The sequence below is a fragment of the Podarcis filfolensis genome (genome assembly GCF_964270895.1).
Source record: "Podarcis filfolensis genome assembly, chromosome: 12".
Taxonomy (NCBI): domain Eukaryota; kingdom Metazoa; phylum Chordata; class Lepidosauria; order Squamata; family Lacertidae; genus Podarcis; species Podarcis filfolensis.
Window position 1 is genome coordinate 6332068 of NC_139614.1, and position 22983 is coordinate 6355050.

General features: G+C 42.2%; 1 protein-coding gene across 5 annotated transcripts in view; it reads right to left on the reverse strand.

Moving 5' to 3' along the window:
- Nucleotides 1-10353: 10353 nt before the first annotated feature.
- Nucleotides 10354-22983, reverse strand: part of SEPTIN7 (septin 7) — a 54656-nt gene continuing 42026 nt past the window's right edge. For 3 of the 5 annotated variants that reach the window (XM_083578155.1, XM_083578153.1, XM_083578152.1), the window contains 3 exons: nucleotides 14383-14518; nucleotides 13311-13450; nucleotides 10354-11379 (listed from right to left, as the gene is read on the reverse strand). In XM_083578155.1, the coding sequence (XP_083434281.1) occupies nucleotides 11340-11379; nucleotides 13311-13450; nucleotides 14383-14518 (316 nt within the window). In that variant the 3' untranslated portion in view covers nucleotides 10354-11339. Of the gene's footprint in view, nucleotides 11380-13310; nucleotides 13451-14382; nucleotides 14519-19365; nucleotides 19387-22983 lie in introns of all 5 variants that reach the window. The other 2 variants (XM_083578154.1, XM_083578151.1) reach the window with 1 other exon arrangement.

The following is a 22983-nucleotide window of genomic DNA, read 5'->3' on the forward strand; positions in this document are numbered from 1 at the left end:
TTCTTGAATGACAACGTTTTGCTTCATGTTCTCTGGTTTCTCAGCCCTGTCTTCCTTATGAAAGTTATCTTTCCCATCTTTAGGTGAACATCTCCCTTGTCACCTCAGCTGCGATATATTTATTTCAAAGACGTCTGTACTGCTTTTCAGAATGGTTACTTCCCAAAGTAGTTTAGAACTGGTGAAATGCACAAAAGCCGCCCTCAGTAAGATACAACAATAAAGATGCAAGATCCCATGATAGTCAAGAGGTCCAGAACAGAGGAGATAATTTATTAAGATTTGAAAAATATGGAGATGCCAACATTTTGGGGGCCTGTGGACACATTTGAAATCTTGAGTGTGTGCTGTGGCCCCTGTCTCCTCTGATTGCTTTCCTCATCCTTCCTCAAAAGTTAGAAAGAAAACATCACACACAAAATAGTTCACTGGGGTAAAAGTTTGATCCAGTAGAATTAAGCAGATCTTCATAAATTTCTGTGATTATACATGGGGTTCCCTCCAAAAATAAACAATCCAGTTAAAGCTTGTAAATACAGTAAAAAAACACAGATTCAGAGTCTGCCAGCACCATAAAAATATTCATTCAAAGCACTGAACTTTACATAAGAGGACCACAAAACTACCAGCAAATCAAAGAACACATCTGTGAAAACGGAGATAACGATGATCTGATAGTGGTTTTGAGGGGTTCAATCTCTTATAAAAAGTGTGAAGACTTGCAAGGATCTGTGACTTGGATCCATGTTTTTGCACTAAAGCAGGCCTGGAAAGGGCTGGATCCATATCTGTGGACACAGATGCAACCTGCAATTTGAGGGCCATGACTTTGAGGGGAAACCCATGAAAAATTGAAAAATTGCAAGAGGGGCCGATTTGCTGGAATTTGCTGGCCTTTCTGTCCTGTGCACTCCATCTTTATTCAGCCTAACTTGTGCAGTGTCCCACTTTTGTCGCCTGCCTCCTTCCCCAGCCCCTCCATTCCCAGCCCAGTCTCCCAGATCACTCTGCTTTCTCTTCTTTGCATTGCTCCATACTTGCCAAGGCACAGAGAGATGAAAGAGCTCATTGAGCTCAGTGTACTTTTCAAGAAGGAAAAAAGGCCCTGTGGGCTGACAATCATGGGACCTTACTCTCTCCATTTCAGAAGCAAAGGGTTGGGGATAAGGAACCAGAAGCTTCGCTGGCACGAGGGGACATTCTCAAGGGCACAACAGAGCCCACAGGTGTCTGGTTGGCAACCCCAGAGATAGAGAATATATTTAGCCCTAGCTGAAAGCCCTTCCAGTTTGCCATTTTAAAGTCTCCCCTGAAAATTGTTCATTGCTTTGACTCTTGACGAATGTCTGTTTGGAAAGAGTTAATCTAAAATAATAGCTCTGTTTGCTAAAGATTAATAGCCACACAGTGACCTCACTGCTGAGGTTGAATCAATTCTAGATTATCCACTCTGGAGGTATTATTAAGGGGTTTCCAAGATGCCCTTGAATGACCGTTGCACAAATTTCCTTTAATTAAAGTATTAAACTGTGTAGGAACTGTGTTTCTAGATGGGTATTACTGAAGCAGACACTTAAACAGTTATATTATCTTGGAGCAATATGCTTTTGGTTTGCTGATTTGTCATACGAATGCTCTGACATTAAAGACACAGGAGGAAAACGTGGCTAACCAGTCATTTGACTCAGACCAGATTTTTGTGACATAGCAAACCACCTCATCACTCATCTATGACATGTCAAGGCATCCACACAACTAGTCATTATGGCAATAGGGAGCCCTAGTGACCTTTGTGTCACCGTTTGTGTCTGAAAAGGAAGAAAAAAATGAATAATTATTGCATAGAGAGAAGGCAAATTATACCCATTTATATTTATGTTCCTAACAGTCATATGCTAGAATATGCAAGTAATATTTCATTGATGAAATGGTTTGGGTACTTGCAAGTTACACCACTGGAAGTTGCGTTAAGTGCACAGAGATTTATTTCTAAACGAGCATACAGTAGATTATTCTTTTAAAAAAAACTTGACAAGTTTATGATGTTCTGCAGGATTCAAACCTCCCAGTTGTGTTGTTGTTGTTGTTGTTGTTGTTGTTGTTGTTGTTGTTGTTGTTTAGTCGTTTAGTCGTGTCCGACATTTCGTGACCCCATGGACCAGAGCACGCCAGGCACTTCTGTCCTCCACTGCCTCCCGCAGTTTGATCAAACTCATGCTGGTAGCTTCAAGAACACCATCCAACCATCTCATCCTCTGTCGTCCCCTTCTCCTTGTGCCCTCCATCTTTCCCAACATCAGGGTCTTTTCCAGGGAGTCTTCTCTTCTCATGATGTGGCCAAAGTACTGGAGCCTCAGCTTCACGATCTGTCCTTCCAGTGAGCACTCAGGGCTGATTTCCTTCAGAATGGATAGGTTTGATCTTCTTGCAGTCCATGGGACTCTCAAGAGTCTCCTCCAGCACCACAATTCAAAAGCATCAATTCTTCGGCGATCAGCCTTCTTTATGGTCCAGCTCTCACTTCCATACATCACTACTGGGAAAACCATAGCTTTAACTATACGGACCTTTGTTGGCAAGGTGATGTCTCTACTTTTTAAGATGCTGTCTAGGTTTGTCATTGCCCCAGTTGTGTTACTAGCAGCTAAAATATGCTGCAGTAATTACATATGATTATATTGTTGTCCTGGAATGCTGCAGGGCCTGAAAAGACAGTTTGCGTGAGGCTAAAGTTTAATGAAACACTGTCCAACCGAAGGTTCCTAGTTTATTTAGAGGGTGAACTGAAGCCAAGCCAGTGACCCAGCAAGAGGAAGCCAAGCCATACAATAGGAGAGGAGGTTTGCCTCCAGGTCTCCTTTGCTATGTCTCTGGTCCTTTTGAACATCTTTCTGTGCCACTTACAGCTAGTACACAGAATTCTGGAGTTGGTTCTCAAAGTGCCGTATTGTTTCGCTCCATAAAATGCATTTTTTTCTTCCTAAAAAGTAAGGGGAAATGTCTGTGCGTCTTATGGAGCGAATGCGTGGTCCCTGGAGCCGAATTGCCCAGGGGTGAAAAGCAGATCATGCTTCTTCTTCTTTTGAAAGAGGGAAGTGGGTGTTGAAACAAAGCCGCTGATCGGCAAGTGATCGGGGAGGGAGATAAGGGACACTAGCAATAAAGGAGGCTGCTTGGGAGGGGGGAGGTAAAGACAGCGAACTTGCAAGGAGAGGAGACAGGAAGGCTAAAGCAATGAGGAGAGAAATTAGAAGAAAAGGAGGAGCAAAAAAACTGCTCCAGCTAAGGAAAAGACACTAAGACAAACGAGAGGGAAGGGAGTGTTGAAAGAAAGCAGCTGATTGGCAAGTGATCGGGGAGGGAGATAAGGGACGCTAGCGATAAAAGAGACTGCCTGGGAGGGGGGAGGTAAAAGCCCATGGATCCTCAGGATTTTTGTATTGGGTCACCCCAAATTCACCATCAGATCACATAGCATGTGCATGACTACAGCATGAACCACAAAAATCATACATCCACTGTTTCATTCAGAATATTTTTTTTCTTGTTTTCCTCCTCTAAAAACTAGGTGCGTCTTATGGTCAGGTGCGTCTTATGGAGTGAAAAATACAGCATTTTTTCCTCTCCTTTCCTCATATTCACTTCCAATCTTTCAGTGCAAGTTTCTTCAGCCAGCTCTGCCTCTTTCTAATATTTTTTTTTAAAAAAACCATCAGGTATGGAAATATCAGTGCTGTAGCCTTTTAGCAGGTCTTGTAACATTACTCCCACCCCTTATTCTTTTAACTAAGCAGCATCCTCTGGTCTGTTTTACCACGGCCCTCCCTTTTTCCTTTTTTAAATAAAGATGAGAATAGTAAAGGATATCTCAGAGAACAGACTGATTGAATAACTCACTCTCACCCCATGTTGCCTCTTAATACTTCAAATTATAGCAGAAGACTGCGGCATTGCACCTTTCTTTTTTAGAAATCAAAATTCCACCTTTGCCTTCCCTAGCAGTATTCCAAGAATGCTGTTGAAATATTCGCTTGAAACTTAAAATGGCTTGGGACCAGAGGAACTTATGAACCTTCCCAGCTTCTAAGATCGTGCTCAGAAGTCCTTGGGCTGGTCCAAGACATTTTTACTGCCTGAGAAGCAGCAGCAAATCCAAACACACACAGAGAGAAGTCAAGGCTCACCAAGTTATTTGGGCACCTGAGGCAGAAAATCCCGTAAGCACCTTCCCTAGGGGTAAACAGATCGTATACAGCAGAGCGCCTGTACCTCCTTCCTGCAGCCAAGCTGGGCCTGAACGTCTTGCTCTGCTTTCCTTTGGACCACATCAGCAAAGCTGAGAGGGAGGTCTTGTCGTCTGGGCAGCCCAGGACTTCCAGACACACTGCCCAGGCGTTGGTGATGCTAAGGCCTCTCCTCCTTCCGGAGGGGAGGTGTTGTGGGCGGGACGCGGTTCCAGCGTCACGCAGGGGGCGTTTTGCCCCCTGCCCCACTCACATGGCTGGCACGCCACGCCCCCGGTTGAGCACCCAATCGGGCGGCTTGGTGGGGGCATGGTTTGCTGCTCAAGATGCAGCTGCGCCAGCCATTCACCCATTTCCTCACCTTTTCGCCGCGAGTCACCCACCCACCAGTCCCTTAGGGCTTAGGGCTTAGCTTTTCTCTTGACCTTGCTATGGACCTATGGTTGGTCGCCCAGGGGCCCTGGTAGGAATTTTTCCCAACTGGCAAATTTGCACCGGCCTTTTGGTTTTTTCTGCCTACCTCGTAGCAATTGTCACAACTTTATTGGTATTTGGCGGTTAGGCATTGGAATGTGTTGTTGGTGTGTGGAAGGGCAAGGTGTGACCATCGCCTACCCCTTCAAATTTGGGTATTCCGTTAAAGGAATCCGGTGGTCGTAGATGCTGTCCGATGCCTGTGTGGCGGGGGGCCATGGCACGACCCTCGGTGACGTCAGGGGAAAGCTTATAGTTGTATTAGCATCAACAGGCTCCTCCTACTGGTGGTTAACCCCTCCTCAGACTCACTCCTCTCCGAGTGGGTGGAGTCAATCTTCCGTGGTCCAATGCCTAAGCCAATAGCTTCTCACTTGCTGTAATCAATAAAGTTGTGGCCTTTTCTTGCCCATTAACCTTATACACTGTGTCCACGTGTCTTTATTCCTCCAGGTGGCGATCGGGTCCTCGAACCACAACACAGCTGTTTGACTTCACCCCCAGAGACACACTCCATTGTCTCTCAAAACAGACAGATGCCAACATCAGCAGCAGAGAGTTTTGTTTTTTGTTTCCAACGCAGCACATAAAAATGGTACCAAACAGAAAGATGGTGCTAGGCAAATCTCCCTGAGGAGCCAAAATTGGGGTGCAACAACAGAAAAGGCCCTTAGGGTGGCATTTCTGCCCTACGGATGCATTTTATGCAGATAGATCATAACTGGACATATCCACTCATTCGACCGTGGACTTTAGCCAGAAAACTCTTGAATGCCTTGGGCAACTTCACAGTCACACTCTCCCTGAGAGACTAAAATAGGGGGGGAAGCTTGATTTCACTGTAAAGTAAGTTTTGCCTTCCTTTGAACCTCCTTTTGTTGCCAAGATCCCGTCTGTTCTATATCCATACAAAACGTATAAAAAGCCACCGACACAGACTTCGATGCTGCCAAGCTGGCTGCAATAGGGACTCTGGGAGTCACACCAAGTTTGCTCCAAATGGGCTAACTCTCCGGGGGGGAGGGCTCTGTAGTCCCAGTCTGTTTGGCTTTTCATTGGCTGCTGTGGAATCACCTCATCCGCAGCTGGGATGAATCCAATGGCCAAGGTTAGGGCACTGAACTAAACAAGACTTAGGAATTCAGAGCAGTGGGAGACGGGACAGGAACGCCAATGTCTTTTATTGTTGGTGAACGGAAGGTGCCACACAGACACAGCAAGATGCTAAGTGCAAGCGAAGGTTTACTGCAACAGGAAATAGCATCTTTGGCAAAACAAATGTGATGTTTTCAAACCACGAGGGTTTCAAGCTGCATAGAAGCCAGGTGCTGCAATTCCAGTTGTTTGTGTGTACATCTAGAAAGACACATTTACTCTGTGCCGAGAAAGGCTCTCCGCAGGTGTTTAATCCTCGCATTTACATTCTGGCTCTGAAAAACGTGCATCTGGGATTTTGAGCTCCTTAGGCTTACACAAGGAATTTGCATGAGCACAGTGAGATGTTTGACTTTTCCATTGAAGAGCCGGTGCCCTTATGCACACCATACAGTGGTACCTCAGGTTACATACTCTTCAGGTTACATACGCTTCAGGTTACAGACTCCGCTAACCCAGAAATAGTGCTTCAGGTTAAGAACTTTGCTTCAGGATGAGAACAGAAATCATGCTCTGGCGGCACGGCAGCAGCAGGAGGCCACATTAGCTAAAGTGGTGCTTCAGGTTAAGAACAGTTTCAGGTTAAGAACGGACCTCCGGAACGAATTTAGTAATTAACCTGAGGTACAACTGTATTGCTTTTGAAGTTATCCATTCCTTAAGCAGTATGCCAGGCTTCCTCAACCTCGGCCCTCCAGATGTTTTGAGACTACAGTTCCCATCATCCCTGACCACTGGTCCTGCTAGCTAGGGATCATGGGAGTTGTAGGCCAAAAACATCTGGAGGGCCAAGGTTGAGGAAGCCTGCAGTATGCCATGCGACATCTGAACTAGCTATTCGAGACAAGTCTAAAGTTCCCTTGGGCTCACACAACACGCTACAAAGCTGTTTGTTTGTTTTGGATTCTAGGCAGGTTTCAGATTCCTTAACTCAAATTTAGCCTCACCCTTATAATGTTCTGTCTTTTGCGGTATCTATACTCAAAAGGTTTATTAGCATAGTAAAAGAAAAGAAAGAAATCAGCTTGATGCATATCTGATGTTGGGGCAGAGTTGCCCACTAACAGAACCTTGCCAGATTCTGCTCTTATGCGGTGCCTTGATATTTGAAGCATAAAAGAAGGAAGAAAAGGAAAGAGAGCTGGCTGCAAGGAATTGGCAACCAGAACTTAAGCACAGCTCAGACATTAGTAGGCTACAAAGGCTGCTTTTCTGAAGCTGCCCATTGTTCCCAAAGAGCCATGGATTCATTACTAACCCAAATTTATTCCCCGAGTAGAGAAAAGGGTAAGATTGCAAATGAAGGCAATCTCCTCTTCCTGTCCCAAACATTAACAAGCACTCCTCTCCACTCTGCCTGCAAGGTTACAATAAGTCCTTCAGTATTTATTCATTTAGTTCTTTACTGTATTTGGAAGTTTAGGACACAGCTACTAGGAAGCAGTTTGTGCACTTCTGTAGCCACTGAAGAGAGCACAGAAGATTTAAGCAGTTATTTCATCTGCTGGAAGTAGGTTTCTAAAGGACTAAAACCAGACATCTCAAGATGCAGAGAACACTACCACCTTGTGTTTAAACCGAGGTAACGCTCCAGCTTGTAACGTTTCGTACCAGTTCGATTTCACACTGAAGGAAGGATGCCACGGGCGCTGTGAGAAAAACCATTTCTTCAGATAAGGGCTGCCTGGCCTTCCACAAAAATGGATTCAGAAGGCCAGGGAACCCTCGAGAGAAGCTCCAGGGCCTGCAGAGGCAGAAGCTAACTGGGGTCTCCTCATACAACCAGAAGGGCTTTCTGCCTGCATAGCAACATCTTTTGGATCCAAGATGCTGTAAGAGGTTTTTAATCCAATGTTAAGTGAGGTCCCATACTTGACAGAGGTCAGCATCATACCAGTAATCAAAGGCAGTAGGCCAGGAGCCACCAGGAACCAGTTCTTTAATATTTCCAGTGCTGAAAGGAAAACCTATCGCTTAGCGGCTTCCAAAGTTAGAAAGGGTAACAGCATAAGACTCTCATGCTGCATATATTATGCTTTTTTTCTTCCTGTATACATAAACGTGGAAGACTGTCATCACTCAGCTGCCACTGGAAGATCTGTAGTGTCTCATCACGAACCTGGATTCGCATGAAGTCAGGATGGGGTAGAGAAGCAAATAGAGAAGGCAGGCTGCACAAAAACCAGCAGCCAGCGCATGAAAGTGAGAAGGGGGCTAACAGAAGTAGTTGCGATTTATGTGTAGATCACAGAAAATGTACTAGATATGGTGGGTAGAATTAACTGCACCATTTAAAATCCCCCCAACAAAGTAAGAGATCGGAAGTGCTACTGGGAGATTTCTTTCCTCTTTCCACATCTTCATACCCCATTCTCTTTTTCTCTCCCCTTTAGAGTTTTCACCAGTCAAATATTTTTTGTTGCAAGTAGTTCCTTGCCTTGGACAAGAAACCACCCTTTTTAGGTAAGTACATGTGTTGTGGGAGGGGGTTTTAACTGGTTTGTTTTTATAATTTTTTTGTGTGTTTTTATATTGTATTACGATGTGAACCACCTTGAGATCTACGGATAAAGGGTAGTATACTATTTTTTAAAATAATAATAATAAAACGTGTGCAGACTCACCATTCAAGACTTGACAAGTAGGTAAAATACTTTAAGGGGTCAACTCATCCCCAGTTAACGTAATACCCACCCTCACACACAATAATACTGTGCGTGAGAGCCACAGTGCCAAACAGTACTTTAAAATACTGTATAATATAAAATATTGAATACTGTATATATATAATATAAAACCATTAAGACTCTGAAGCTTACATTTCAGAAAGGGGAGAGAAGACCAGAGCTCTAATTTAACTCTGCAGATTAGTAAGTTTTTCCTGTATTGTTGGAAAACTTAAGTCTTGAAATGGTTATTCTTCACTCAGTAGTTCTATACAAGTATTAGTGATAAGTATAATAATTATCATACAAATGCAGTTTAAGTGGAGTAACAAATTTTAATAATGCATTACCACCGTACTTGGATGGTATTCTCAACAGGGGAATCAAAATGTTTCTAACGCTTTGCAAATCAAATTGCTGGATTTTGCAAATCAAACACGCCCCAGAGCATTAATAAAACTTAGAAAAGTGAAGTCGTAACTTTAGATAGTGTTCAAGCTGCATCATAACAATAGGTTTTAGGTGTGGTCGTAGTTGAGCTTCTTCTTGTGTATTGTTTCTGGAGTAACATCTCAATGAGCAATAATTACATCAATAATCACTTAGCATTTACATTAAACACAGAGAAAATGGATTGAGCATCAAAGCAAGAATGGAAAAAGTTGCCCCAACAAACAGATCTGACAAGTGGTTGCATGCTCTTCATGGCAAGTTGTGGTTTGTGGTTTTCAGGGGAGGAGTAGCACCCCGCTGCCAAGGAACTCGCAATTTGCTGCTCCCTGCCTGGAGCGGAGAGCAACAAACCATGAGCCTTGGTTTTACAGTGGTGTCTTTTTTCCCAAGAGGGCCAGATTTGATGAAGTGAAGGGCCATGAGGGCCGACCAAAGGATTGAAGTTGTTGAGGGTTTTTTTTAGGATTTTACCCCAGGAAATGAACTGCCACAGGGGCCGGATTAAACCAACCTGCGGGCTGGATTAGGCCCCCGAAACAGATTTTGGACATGCTTGGTTTAGCACTATGTGCAAGGTGAAGGTTTCTCTCCCACCCAACCGCAAGCCCTGGTTCTAACATAATGCCAAATCGTGGCTCATGGTTTGTGTGCTTCCAGCTCCAGACAGGATGGAGGAATGTGGAACGTTCAGCAGCTTAAAGAAGCACACTGCCTGTTCAGTGTAAGATGGTGTGTACCGTCCTAGCATAGGTTAGATTAATGAAATTTTTGGGTTAGTAGTGGGTAAAAAATACATTCAGTATTTTTTTAAAAAACAGCACCACCACCTTTCCCATCTTTTCAGCCTGCTGCTAGACTTCGCTATTAAGAATGCAGTTTTCAAGTTACCACCTAGCTATCACCACCTTTCTCTCAATAGGAACCATTCTCAAAAATATTCATTTCATTGGCTGGTAAAGTACAAATACATCCTAATAGTTTTGCTGAAACCATTTTTAATAAAAAATCTATGTTGTTGCTCCCATGGCATATTGAAAAATGTATCCGAAACCTACATGCCATGAAACACACACTCACACAACCACAAACACGTCTGCATGCATTCCCTCCTAATCACCCAAGTATTTGCAAAGCCTTTTGTAATTGATATAAAATTGAAAAGTGGAATATTTGTTAGAGTATGTTAAATAAATATGCAAAATCAAGTCCATCTTGCTAAATGATCATGAATATTTTGAAGAAGTCCAGGTAAAGTCAGCTCAGGTAAATTATTAGTTATAAATGTTTTACTTTTAAAAACAATAGAAAAAGGGAAATGTCATAAATTCTATTATCCAAGGATAAGATAATCCAGACTGGAGTATGTTACATCACAACATTGTTTATTATGTGACTTTTTACAATACAAACAAAAATACAGAAATGCAGTATATGAATACAGCTAAATGTAAAATTGTGACTTTTCTCTCAAGAGGCCATGATTCTCTTTTCTAGTAGAAGACAGACTGCACACAGGTAGAAACAGGTTGGTAGTTAACTCCACATTTTTTCCTAGAAATGACCTATAAATGCATTTTCCTGCTACTTACCATAAAATGTAAAAAGGGAGTTAAAGGAAAGGTTTTATCAACTGGTTCCTACCATATGAAAGAAACTACATTCTATTTAGCAGGGCCAATATATGGAAAAATATCTAAATTATATGTTATTACAAAAATGAAGCAGTAATGAAATTATTCTGGCTAGAGTAGTTACTAAATGAGAATAGCATATATTTAAAGAATCCAAAAAAAGTTGTTTTTTAAAAAAAGCTTTTAGGTGCCCCATAAGCCTATAAGTTTTGTTTTTCCATGTGTATTTTCAAACAACGGAAGTGTCAAAAATAGGGTCAACTGTGTTAGACTAAATTACATTATTATATATGCTGCACTGAATGGAATTTTTTTTTATAATAGAAGCATAGTTCGTATTATATTATGGCAATGTATCCTTATGGAAAACTTTCCCAAGTCCTTGTATACTGGAATATCCTGTAAACAAAATCAAACCACCAGAACATGATTGTACAACAGTAAAATGTTATTTTGCAGTAAAATGACTTTTTTTTTCCTTTTTATTTTAAAGGGGTAACTTAGAGCTGGTTTGTTTTCCTAAGTATACAACACCCTAAATAATTCAAGGCATCTCAAGTGCCCTCAAAATTAACCAAAAAAAATTTTTTTTTGTCATGCTGTTAAATCCAAAGATATGGACACAACTGGTGCAAGATTGGTCAAACAGATCCAACACACACATGTCCAGGCTGGAATATTGGCAACTAATACATAACTGGTGGTCATAAGTATATTTAAAATATCTTCCCTTTCTTCTTGTTCTTTTCCAAAGTTCTGTAAAAGAAGAAAAGGAAAAATAATTATTCAGATATTTTTACATATGTGATCTTCTGCTTGTTTAAGCGCAGCACATTACTGTAATTACCACATTCTTCAGCGCATCAAGCAAGCAGCGTAGGGGTCCCCAAACTTTCTGTGGGCATTCACATAAAATTACCGTCATACAGGGACTTGGCCAGTCACATGGCTGCCATTGAAGGTGTACTATTGAAAGTGGCCCTCGCTCATTTACATTGTGTTTGTGTGTTTCTGGGTGCTGAGAGGGAGGAAACACGCAAGCAAAACATGGACCTGCAGACCCCAGAGAAAAGGAAAAGCACAAGGGCACAGTCCCAAAGTGAGTATGAAACAAAAAGCAGAGGGAAGAGGGAGGAACAAAGAAGAAATTCAAGAAGGGCATTTTCACTGGCCAGGTTTAATTCAAATCCATCAAACCTCCTTTGAGGAAGGTTCTCAGGCAGGGTGGAAGAAGAACGAACTTGACCATGTGAAGAGCACCTGGTGGAAACCCTTACACATATGGTTCTTAATTGTAAACTATATGCTGATCTCCGTCAGCAATTTCTAGATCAACTCTGTACCCTCAAATGGAAACCAGAGTTGGAGGTCATACATTTTCTATTACTGGGGAATGATCAGGAGATCACCAAGTTAGTGGCTAAATATCTCTATTTGGTTTTTTGTCGTCAAAATACACTGCAGACGTCAGATCTCCTTGGAGACCTAGAGATGTGATGATAGACTGCTCTGCCTCCTTTCTTTTAGCAAATGCTTTGTGCCACTGGGGGAGTAGTCATTCGGTATTGATTTGTTTTGGATGTTTGTATGCGATGCCAATAAAAGGTCCGATGATGATGATGGTAACAAAGCAAAGGCCCTCAAAGAAGAGGGAAACTGAGCGCCAACTGACCCAGAGAGGAGCAAAGGGGAGAAAGACACAAACCATTCCTTTCCTTCTCTCCAACTGGTTGCCTGTCCTCAACCCACCCCCACTTTCCCCAGCTAGGTTCATCTTCTTCTCCTTTTCCTCTCGTCACATTTTTTCTCCCTCCTAGTCACTCTTGTTTTCTACTGGGAGGACAGCAATCTTAGCCTGGAAAACTAGTGGAATGAGGAAGGAGGAAGGATGAAGGAGGAAGGAGCAATACTTTCCCCTCTTCTCTCCGAACTCTCCATCTTTTCCAGGCCGAGGTATACATCTGCGAAGTATATTTACCATGGCCATTTTCCAGGATAACTGTACATATGGAGCAGTTCACAGCAAGGACAAATATGATATGTCACATGCGCGTAATATGGCATTTTAGCAAAATGAGCAGAGATAACGTAGTTAAATCTGAAGTGGGAGCTTCCTGTGATAGCACAGATGGTGGAGAAGCAGAAAATGAGCTGGTGAGAGTGGTTTAGGAAGTACTGCTATGAGCAGGGTTGTCAGTCCTAAGGAAGGAATTGCGAGAAGTGGTTTGACAACAGAGGAGGAATGGCGATTCCAGGCACAGACTGGACAGAACGGAAAGTGGAACAGAAATGGGAATGGGCCATGGGGAATTTCCCCCTTCAACCAAGCAGCTTAAACATTTTTAAGGGGCTGCTTCTGGTGATACTGATATGGCCAATATGATGCCCTGTTTCAGGAGCCCTTAGAAACAACATAGGATGTGGGGGTTGGCTGCGAGGAGAAAGGCAAACTGATGAAAATAGCCTCCTTCTCTTTTCTACTGACTGCAGCCTCTGCTGTATCAATGTGTCTTCCGTCGGCAGAGGGACACCACTGGGATGCAACCCACAGGACTATACACAGGTAAGCCATTACTTGGATGTGTTATCGCTGAAAGGGATTGTGCAGGAACAGGGTATGAACTCCTGCGGTAGGACCTAAAATCAGAACTCTTTCAGAAAGGACTGCAGTTACGACTCCAACGCACCTCGAAGAATTCTGTTGTTCCAAAATACGTTGCTGAGCTTCCCAGTTTGCCTTTTCGTCCTCGAACTGGCGGCGTTTTTCCTCTAATTCCTTGTGTTGTGCCTCCAAGTTCTTTTTCATCTGCTCATGACGCCGCTGGAGCTAAGGAACAAGAATGCAAAAGATGGTAAGGTTTCTCGTCTGTGTTCAAGGGGTCTGTCAGAAAATGAAAAAAGATATCAGTAATGTTGTAAGTAAAAAATAGACAATAAATGAGCACATTGGGTTGGACCCAATAAACACTGAACTCAGTGGAACATGAGCAATGACTAACATTTCAACTTTGATTTCAGGAGGACCCAAATGCAACTGACAATCTGGATCCAGCCCCGTATTTATTTTATTTTTAACAGGCATTTTAATGTTAAAAGCTATTATGTTCAAACCTTGGACAAAGCACTGTCTTATTCTCACCCCTTCTCCTTTGTGATCTAGTCTGACCTTTAAAGCAAGTTTCCCTACTGAATAATTTCCCTATCTATCCAAACAGGAAGGAAAAGCTGCTGTGGTAGGTAAGACCAAGCATCAAACCATGACTGAACTCTACACTACGTACTGGCTGTTGCTTTTCAAGATGATATTACAATGGGTCTTAATTTAGGGTGATTTTTTTTTTATCTCAGCTTAAGCACTCATGACAATCCTACATTCTTGAAAGTTATGGATCTGAGTTTCTCTTGGCTTCACAGAAGATCACTATTTGATACATAACACGACTTAAAAAGGCGCATTCAGCTCAAGTTATATCAGTGTAAAAGTAAAATAAAAAAATTGCCATAATGGTAAAATCATGGCCAAGAACTCCACAATGTGAAAAGTCACGGGACATGATGTGCATTTACAGTTGTTGGGCACACAGGAATAGGGATTTATTGATCACCCACATATATGTCCACTTGAGCTCATCTAATTTCCCCAGGAATCCACTTACAGCTGATTTTCTATTGACTCACAGTGCTAAATAAATATTGTCCTGTAATTCAAATATTCTAATGTTTGCTTTATCCAGTACATGCTGCCACAGCAATATGTACCTCTGCTTCAGAGTCCTTCAGTTTCTGAACTTTTTCTTTGACCTTCATCTCAAAGACTTGCTCCATTTCCATTTCCATTTTCTTCATCTTTGCCACATGTTCTCTCCGCTCTTCCTCCATTTGCGCCAGGGGACTCCTGCCATAAATGAAACAGATGCTTGGTTATTCAATTTTCATTTGGAAACACAAATTCAGTGAAAAGCCAATAGACACACAGAGAGACAGGAAGCAAGCTACTTTCGGAAAGTGAAGTAGTGTCAACGAATAAATGAGAGTGATCAAGTGCTTCCTTGTCACATTTGTTTCACGTTTACAAATCGGTGTGAACATCTAGTCTAACAGAGGATGAAACCAAGTGGCTGGGGTCTGTGCTTCACCTGCAATGGTACAATTTCTTAGAAATAGCACTTTGTGAAGAAGGAAAAAAACCACACAGAGGTAGTGAGATTTAACACCACAAATCAGGTGCACATGCAATGGATAACCTTGGACAACAATATATTTCAAGTAGGAATAACTCAAGTGTGTTATGTTGAAACAGGGCTACATCTAGAAATGTTCTTTATGGGGCTCCAGAATTTCTGCTGGGGTGTATTTTAATACACATGCATTGCACATGCCACTAAAAAGAACTTTGTAATTTATATGCATGGCACACAACACTGAAAACCCACGGTGCATTTACTTTTTGTGTTTGTGCACACATGCTTTGTTGCTTAAGAGTCATTTAGAAACCTACACAGAGTGGCAGAAAATCCTCAGAACTGGGAGGGCAGCCTGGACCATGTTCTTTACTTTTTTATATATATTGTTAGCTGTTTTCATACCAGCTAACCATATAATTTTTTGCATGGCTTGAATTTTGAACTGCATAAATGCTTCTTTGGAATGCTCACTATTTTCCTGGAACCACACTCATTGTCTGGCTGCGGATTTTAAAATACTCTTCTATAAAGAGAGCCAGGATAAGGCTATCAACACACACACCAGTTGCCTAATTTCCAATGCAAAGCTGCTGTCACTTTCAAATTGGAGAGGCTCCCTGGCTTGGAAGGAGCATTGGGACATAGGATATAAAAGTGTGTGTGTGTGTGTGTGTGTGTGTGTGTGTGTGTGTGTAGGTAGGAAGGAAGGAAGGAAGGAAGGAAGGAAGGAAGGAAGGAAGGAAGGAGAGAGGAGAAAAGGGCACAGCAGTGCCCCCAGGTGCCTTTCTTCTTGTCTGCTTCTTCATTCCTTTCCCACTTCAACCTTCCCATCACAGCCTCACTTCTGACTACTGCATCCCTGTATGCCTGTGAATTATGCATATCAGGACCACCATCAGCAGCTGCTGGCACTGTAGTTGGGAGCAGGCTGGGTTGGGAAATAAGAAGGTATTGGGCAGACTGCAAAGCTGAGGTGCACCTGAAAGGGGTTTGAGGCCTACTGGTGATTCCAGGCATGCAGTTTGCAAAACACGGATTTACAATCCTAAACAATACTATCCACATGGCAGCAACGTAACTCAGACCAAGTTCTAACTATGTGCACTACAATAAAAGCAGCAGCAAATCACCTACATTCAGAAGCCACAAGAAAGTGAGCCAAGCCACAAGTTACAGGTCATATCACACAAGATATGCCTTATATGATGAAGGAATTACATACATAGAAGGTTTTTCTTTTTAGAAAATACATATCCATTTTAGAGATGGGGTTCATAACACCATAGACCACCCTAATGCCAGCCAGCTCTCCTCAGTGCCCAAGGCCTATCCTGCACACTTGTTTTCCCCACTTAGCGTCATAGCATAGGGACCTGTTGGTCTTCCCTCACTTCTTGCCTGAATACATTATTCAAATAGATTCCCCTCCTTCCATTCCTCCACTATATTCCCCCTTCCCAACACACTCATGCCTCTTAAAATTATTTTCCTCTGCCCCTATCACAGAGTTCAGTGGGGCTCACACTGGTCCTGAGTAGAAGACTTCAGTCTTAAAGGATTTAACAGTGATCAGGAGATCAAGTTATAAACTTATATAGCATTTTTATTTTACAATTTGCCTTTGAGAGTCACTTCACATTAAAAGGTTCCATCTTGAAAACTACTTGGGATTTGTTAATGGGTCATTTAGAGCAGGCATAGGCAAACTTGGCCTTCCAGATGTTTTGGCACTGCAACTCCCATGATCCATAGCTAATAGGACCAGTGGTCAGGGAAGATGGGAATTGTAGTCCAAAACATTTGGAGGGCAGAGTTTGCCTATGCCTGATTTAGAGCTAATGGAATATTGTCCATCCCAAACTTTTGGAAAATATCATTTTTTTCCGCTCATTTTGTTCCTTTCTAAGGACTCATCTAACGTCTTGACTCTCAAAGGGGAATTGTGCCGGTGGTGGACTCTATGGTCACTGCTGCACTGTGACAGGGCAGCTTTAAGGGGACCGTCACAAAGAAGCAAGAAGTGGTGATGGAAGAGCACGTGATTCTTGTTGATTTGAACACAGATGGACAATTCTTTGGCTCCAGGCTCCAGGTAAAATAAATTACTCTATGGGGTACTTTGAAAGGGTTTCCAAACACTTCATTTTGATGTTGTAGAAGCTTTACTAGAATTGGGTTCTGGGGCAGCTGCTGCCAGAAATGCGGGAGAAGCAGTACACTATGTGCACATGGGCTGAAGTATACTCAGGCCTCTCTAGGACCTTCTCATAGCTCTAATCGTACATTTAATAAACAAATCTGTGGCATGTTACTGATCCGTATTCAACACATTTCATTTCTTACTCTTGCTAATGAATCCACTCCAGGTTCCAATCAGAACATGCTATGATCTAGTAACATCTATATTATCTGAGGAGGAGGAAAAGGATGTCACATAGAGGAGGGAGAAAGGTTGTTTTCTGCTGCTCCAGAGAAGCGGACACGGAGCAATGGACCCAAACTACAAGAAAGAAGATTCCACCTAAACATTAGGAAGAACTTCCTGACAGTAAGAGCTGTTTGACAGTGGAATTTGCTGCCAAGGAGTGTGGTGGAGTCTCCTTCTTTGGAGGTCTTTAAGCAGAGGCTTGACAACCATATGTCAGGAGTGCTCTGATGGTGTTTCCTGCTTGGCAGGGGGTTGGACTCGATGGCCCTTGTGGTCTCTTCCAACTCTATGATTCTATGATTCTATGAAAAGAGTGATGTGCCCACCAGGCCAGGTGCACCAAATACACGTGTTTATCATTACTAGGTAGGACATTCATGCAACATAAAATGTGGGGGCAAACTGTGTAAGTGGACAAGTAGCAAACAACAAAATCAAATCCAGCCTTCACTCAACCACCTAGAATTATATACAAATGAGATTACAGCGGAACCCCAGACAGTATGATTCCATTTAAAACAGCTAAGGCATGACAGGAGGGATTCATCAGCCACAATGAGACAGCTCTTCTGTTTGCTGTAGATGTGGTAATAGGAAGCACCAGTTTCTCGGTAATTCCACATCAGCCTGGATGCTAAGAAACTGATGGGGAATGTCTTCTTGAGCAGTTTTGTAGTGGCCACTCTACTGTAAGAGTCCTTAAATTCTTCATCTGGTCAATATGGATCACTGTACTGTATAAGGAATCAACTTCAAGGAGCTAGAAAGAAGCAGCAAGTGAATTCAAACCAAGTTTACGAAGGACGATGAATGGCGGACTGAGCTTAAGAGTTATAAAAGAAGCTAGAAAGGAAGACAATGTGAAGTTAGGAGAACCTAAAAGCAAATGAGCATTTCATGGAAGCAGCCTCCATGAGTTCACATGTCTGAGGTTCTGCTGTAATATAAGTTAAGCCACACCCAATGTTTATTTGAAAGATTTTGTACTTTTATCCAATGATGAAAGGGACAAGAAAATTAAAGAACTAATTAAAACCAGTCCTGCTGTGAAGAATTTGCACATGGAGAGAGAGAATACATGGTGTCATCTATTTTCAATGCAGCTACTATGGCTAACTTATTTTAATACAGAAATAAGCCCTCTCCATGGAATATTGTCAGGATACCTATTATCATCACTAAAAGCAAAAAAAGGATTTCAATAAATTTTTTTGCAAGGTTGCATGTTTACGTATTTGTCCAAATAAATGCTGATTTTAAATGCACGCACTGAATATAGATGTTTCCAGTGCATTTAAATATGAATAATCCCCCCTCCCTAGTTCAAAAATGAGAGCAAACCTCAAGAACTACTCAAACAGACGCACAACACCTATTTGAGTGTTATGTTCCAGAGAGGACACTTGACCTGGTGAGAGTCTCTGGTTCTTTAATGCTACGGAAGATGGAAATGAACTAGGCTGTGCCATGCTTGAACATGGAATCTCTCAGAGCCAGTCTGTTCCCTGGAAAAAGAGGGGTTAAAGGCAGACAGCTAGGGGCATGCCATGTTCAAACAGGATGCAATACCACCCAATTCATCAATCACTACTTCCTCTCAATGGTGAGGGGAATGGGTGCATGTGCCTAGCTGACATTCATGCCATTTTGACTATTCTCTCTGGAACACAACATCTGGAAAGAATGAAATCTGAGCCTCTGCAAGCTACTGATGTGATATATCTACATTTTTTGCCTTCTTTATCAGCACTCTGATTTGATAATTTTGGCACTTTCAAATGCCGTGGTAACCAACTGCAGCTTCAGAGGAAAGAAATGAAGCTAACAGGTTCTTGAGGGTCATTACATATACAATCAATCACTGTGCTGAAAAGAAGCAAATTATGAGGATTTCATATCCAATTAACTGCTAAAATGGTCTTCTGCTTTCTCTGTGAATAAATGTGCTCTCACAGTAGATGTCACTAAAAATATTTAACTTTATGTTAGGGAATTTTATAATAAAACATTAAAAGCAAAACAAATGCAATCGCTGAAAATAAAAGTTTTGAAAATTACACTCAACATTAAAAGCCTTTTTTGTTTTAATCCTTGTCTTAAGTCTTTTGAAAAATTTAAATGACCACTTACATGCCTTCAACTGTGTCAAATCTAAAAAACAAAAAATACAGAAGCTTAGCATGCTCAAATAAAACCACAAAAATAAAAAGCAATAATTAAAAAGCAAATTCATTATGGATTTGAAGCTACTTTGGTTTGTATGCTCTCCAGCAGCAAGATTTCCACTGTAAAGTGACAGGTTGTTAGTTAAAGCTAGTTAAGTTTTTTTGTTTTCAATAGTCTGTTAGTTCAAGTGCTCTACACAATTAATGCAGACCTGATGTGCAAAGCTTTTTACCTGTGTTTGTGTGCAAGGAATAATGCATGCTCTTTAGATGAAAACTTAAATATTTTAGTGACATTTGCTTAACTTCTCAAAATAAACACCAATTCACAACTGTCTCAAGGCCTATTGCTGCTAGTACGCATATTCAAAATGGTCAATAGCACCATTTAACTCGCCAGCAGAGGTCTCAAAAGGCTTCTCTGGAAAATATTTACTATAATTAAGATCAGATGATAAAATGGCAACTGTAAGAGTCACTCCACTCTCTGCCTTGTATTTCAAAGATTCTTCCAGGTTTATAAACCATTCAAACTATTTCACAGATTACTTCTAAGTTCTAATATCATAGCTACTCTAGAATTTCTGAAAGGAAAAAAAATCTTTTGATTCCCCCACCCAAAAAAATAGCTCAACCAGAACAAGGTAGAAACCATCTAACCAATTCAAACCATGTCCCCATTTGTATGATTCATATATCGGCTTAACAAAATGAAGCCCCTTGCAACTGAACAAACGAAGAAGTCTTCAGTTAAAAAGTATTTCCTATTTTCTGTCCCAACTGCAGAAGCCAGATAGGACTGTTATAGATAGGTGCTGTTGCACTGATGCAACACTACTAGGTACATCACAGTTAGATACAAAACAAGATATGTGTGCAAGGAGGAGTTGGCAAACTATATAGCAATTTAACTTCGACACCAGGATGAGAACTATTTGTTGCATTGGCACAACACTGACTAAAAAAAGCTCAAATGCATTTTCAAGAATTTATGCATGCAGGTCCTGCTATTTGAATGCTTGTTATCCGAAATCTCAGTTACCTGAACACAAATCATTATACCCAAACCTAGCTACACAAATAGCTGATTCAGGTAGCTGAACAGTCAAGAGTTGTCCCACTTCCTTACTTGCTTGTGTTTTGATGGTTGGCAGAGCGAGAGAGAGTGGAAAAATCAGTTTTTCCTTTTGTTGGCTTTTGCCAATTGTCCGCAGCAATTTCAGGAAGGAAGCAGGAAGGCACAAATCACGGATTAGAAATGTTCCCTTAGGAAATAATTAAAACCATCAGCTTGATATGTGAATGCTCACCTAATCAATTATCTCCTGAAAATGCACTGTGCTCAGAAAGCGGGACCTGCATGTGTCTCAAATCATGTCTCATATGCTCACTGCTGCTCTCTAAATCTTAATGGTTAAGAGATTCAAGTCGTGTAGAGCTATGAAAAAACTCCACCCCCATCTGCTACCTCAGAAGAGAGATCCCATTCTCCACAGCATGCACAAGGACAGAGTCATCGTGCTCGTAAGATACAAGAAACAACAGCAAACAGTTTGCCAACACCACTGTATCAGATATATGACTCCTACCCTAGCTGAAGAGTCATCTGAAGTTGCAGCAAAAGCCACGCAAATTAAAACTTGCGGATCCTGTCTAATGTCCCCTACAGCTGCTAGACTTTAAGGGCGTGCAGAAATTAAATGAGGAAAGACCTACACAGTAGTTGCATTTTGCTGAACTTTAACATTAGTTATATAGTCATACCTCGGGTTGAATGTGCTTCGGGATGAGCGCGTTCGAGTTGCGCTCCGCGGCAACCCGGAAGTAACAGAGAGCGTTACTTCCAGGTTTCGCCGCTTGCACAGACACAGACGCTCAAAATGACGTCACGCGCATGCGCAGAAGCGCCAAAACGTGACCCGTAGACACGGGTTACGTTTGCTTCTAGATGCGAACGGGGCTCCGGAACGGATCCCGTTCGCATCTAGAGGTACCACTGTACTGAGTTGCTGACTGCATATAGAGGAGTATTTATTAGATTGCATCAGTGTAAGTAGTTATCTTAGCAGGATTACATATTTGTTCTTCCTAGCTTTTAATGCCTGAAGATCACCCTTTGATATTTAGTTTTATTAGAAAATATTTATAGGCTGCCTTTAGGAGTCAAACTCTCTCTAAATGCGGCTTGCACACAATTAGAAATTCAACAGTAATAAAATAAAACCCAAAATGTTCACTGTAACCACATTTTAAAAAACAGAATCATAATAATAATAATAATAAGTCCTTGCAACTCAGCAACTGATTTAGAACCAAAGCAGTATTAACAGATTTAGCAGCCAAAAGAAGAACAGTAGCAAGATGGAATATACCTCATGAGTAAAGCACTGTGAAAAAGTGGTTTGCCAGGACTTTATGAAGATCTGTAGTGTGGGAACACCATGCCTGACAACTTGGCTGATTTTGGTGGTGGGCAAACAAGGAAAACCTCTGCCCCTGATTGTCCTGTGTGGGCAGGTTGGTGTGGGTATAGGTAGTCTTTCCATTAACTCTGACCCAAAGGCTTTAAACGCTAAAACCAGCACTTTTAATTGGCCCCCAAAATGCACAACATGGTTACCTGGCTTGCTTCACACTTCTTTGAGACGTAAAGCAGAACTGGAAGCCCAGCCTAGACAGCTAAACGATGCAACCAACAGTGTGGGCTTTATGGCATCACCGCTATGACATTATTTCCGGAAATTTCACAATGTATTGCAACCATTGTTCCCTTTGAAGCGCTCTGAACATTTTAAGGACCATGGGAAGCGGTTTCATGCTGTCAAATCAAATGCTTTGCTTCCTTAGTATACTGATCAAAGCAATGCAGGGAAAAGCAACACACCAGGAAAGGGACAATTTCCCTGAAATTATTATTTAAGATAGCTGAGAACTATTCAACTACAACCTTGTTAACATGTGAAGATGCTGATCAAGCAGAAAGCATGGTACAGTGGTGCCCCGCAAGACGAATGCCTCGCAAGACGAAAAACCCGCTAGACGAAAGGGTTTTCCGTTTTTCGATGCGCTTCGCAAGACGAATTTCCCTATGGGCTTGCTTCGCAAGACGAAAACGTCTTGCGAGTCTTGCAATTTTTTTCGCTCCCCCCCCTTTTTCTAAGCCGCTAATAGCCTTTAATAGCCGCTAAGCCGCTAAACCGCTAATAGCGCTAATCCGCTAATAGGGCTGCTTCGCAAGACGAAAAAACCGCTAGACGAAGAGACTCGCGGAACGGATTACCGTATTTTTCGCACCATAGGGCGCACCGGACGATAGGGCGCACCCAGTTTTTTTGGGGGGAAATAAAGGGGAAAAATTATTTCCCCCCCAGGCGCGGGGCTGGGGAAGCTGGAGCTTCCCCCGACCCCAGCCCCCAAACAGGCAGCTCTCTGCAAGCCGTGGGAGCGCTCCCACTGCTTGCGGAGAGGTCCGCGAAGCCTGGGCACGCTGATCTCAGCGCGCGCAGGCTTCGGCATGCTGGCAACTCTCCGCAAGCAGCGGGACCGCTCCCGCTGTTTGCGGAGAGGTCCGCGAAGCCTGGGC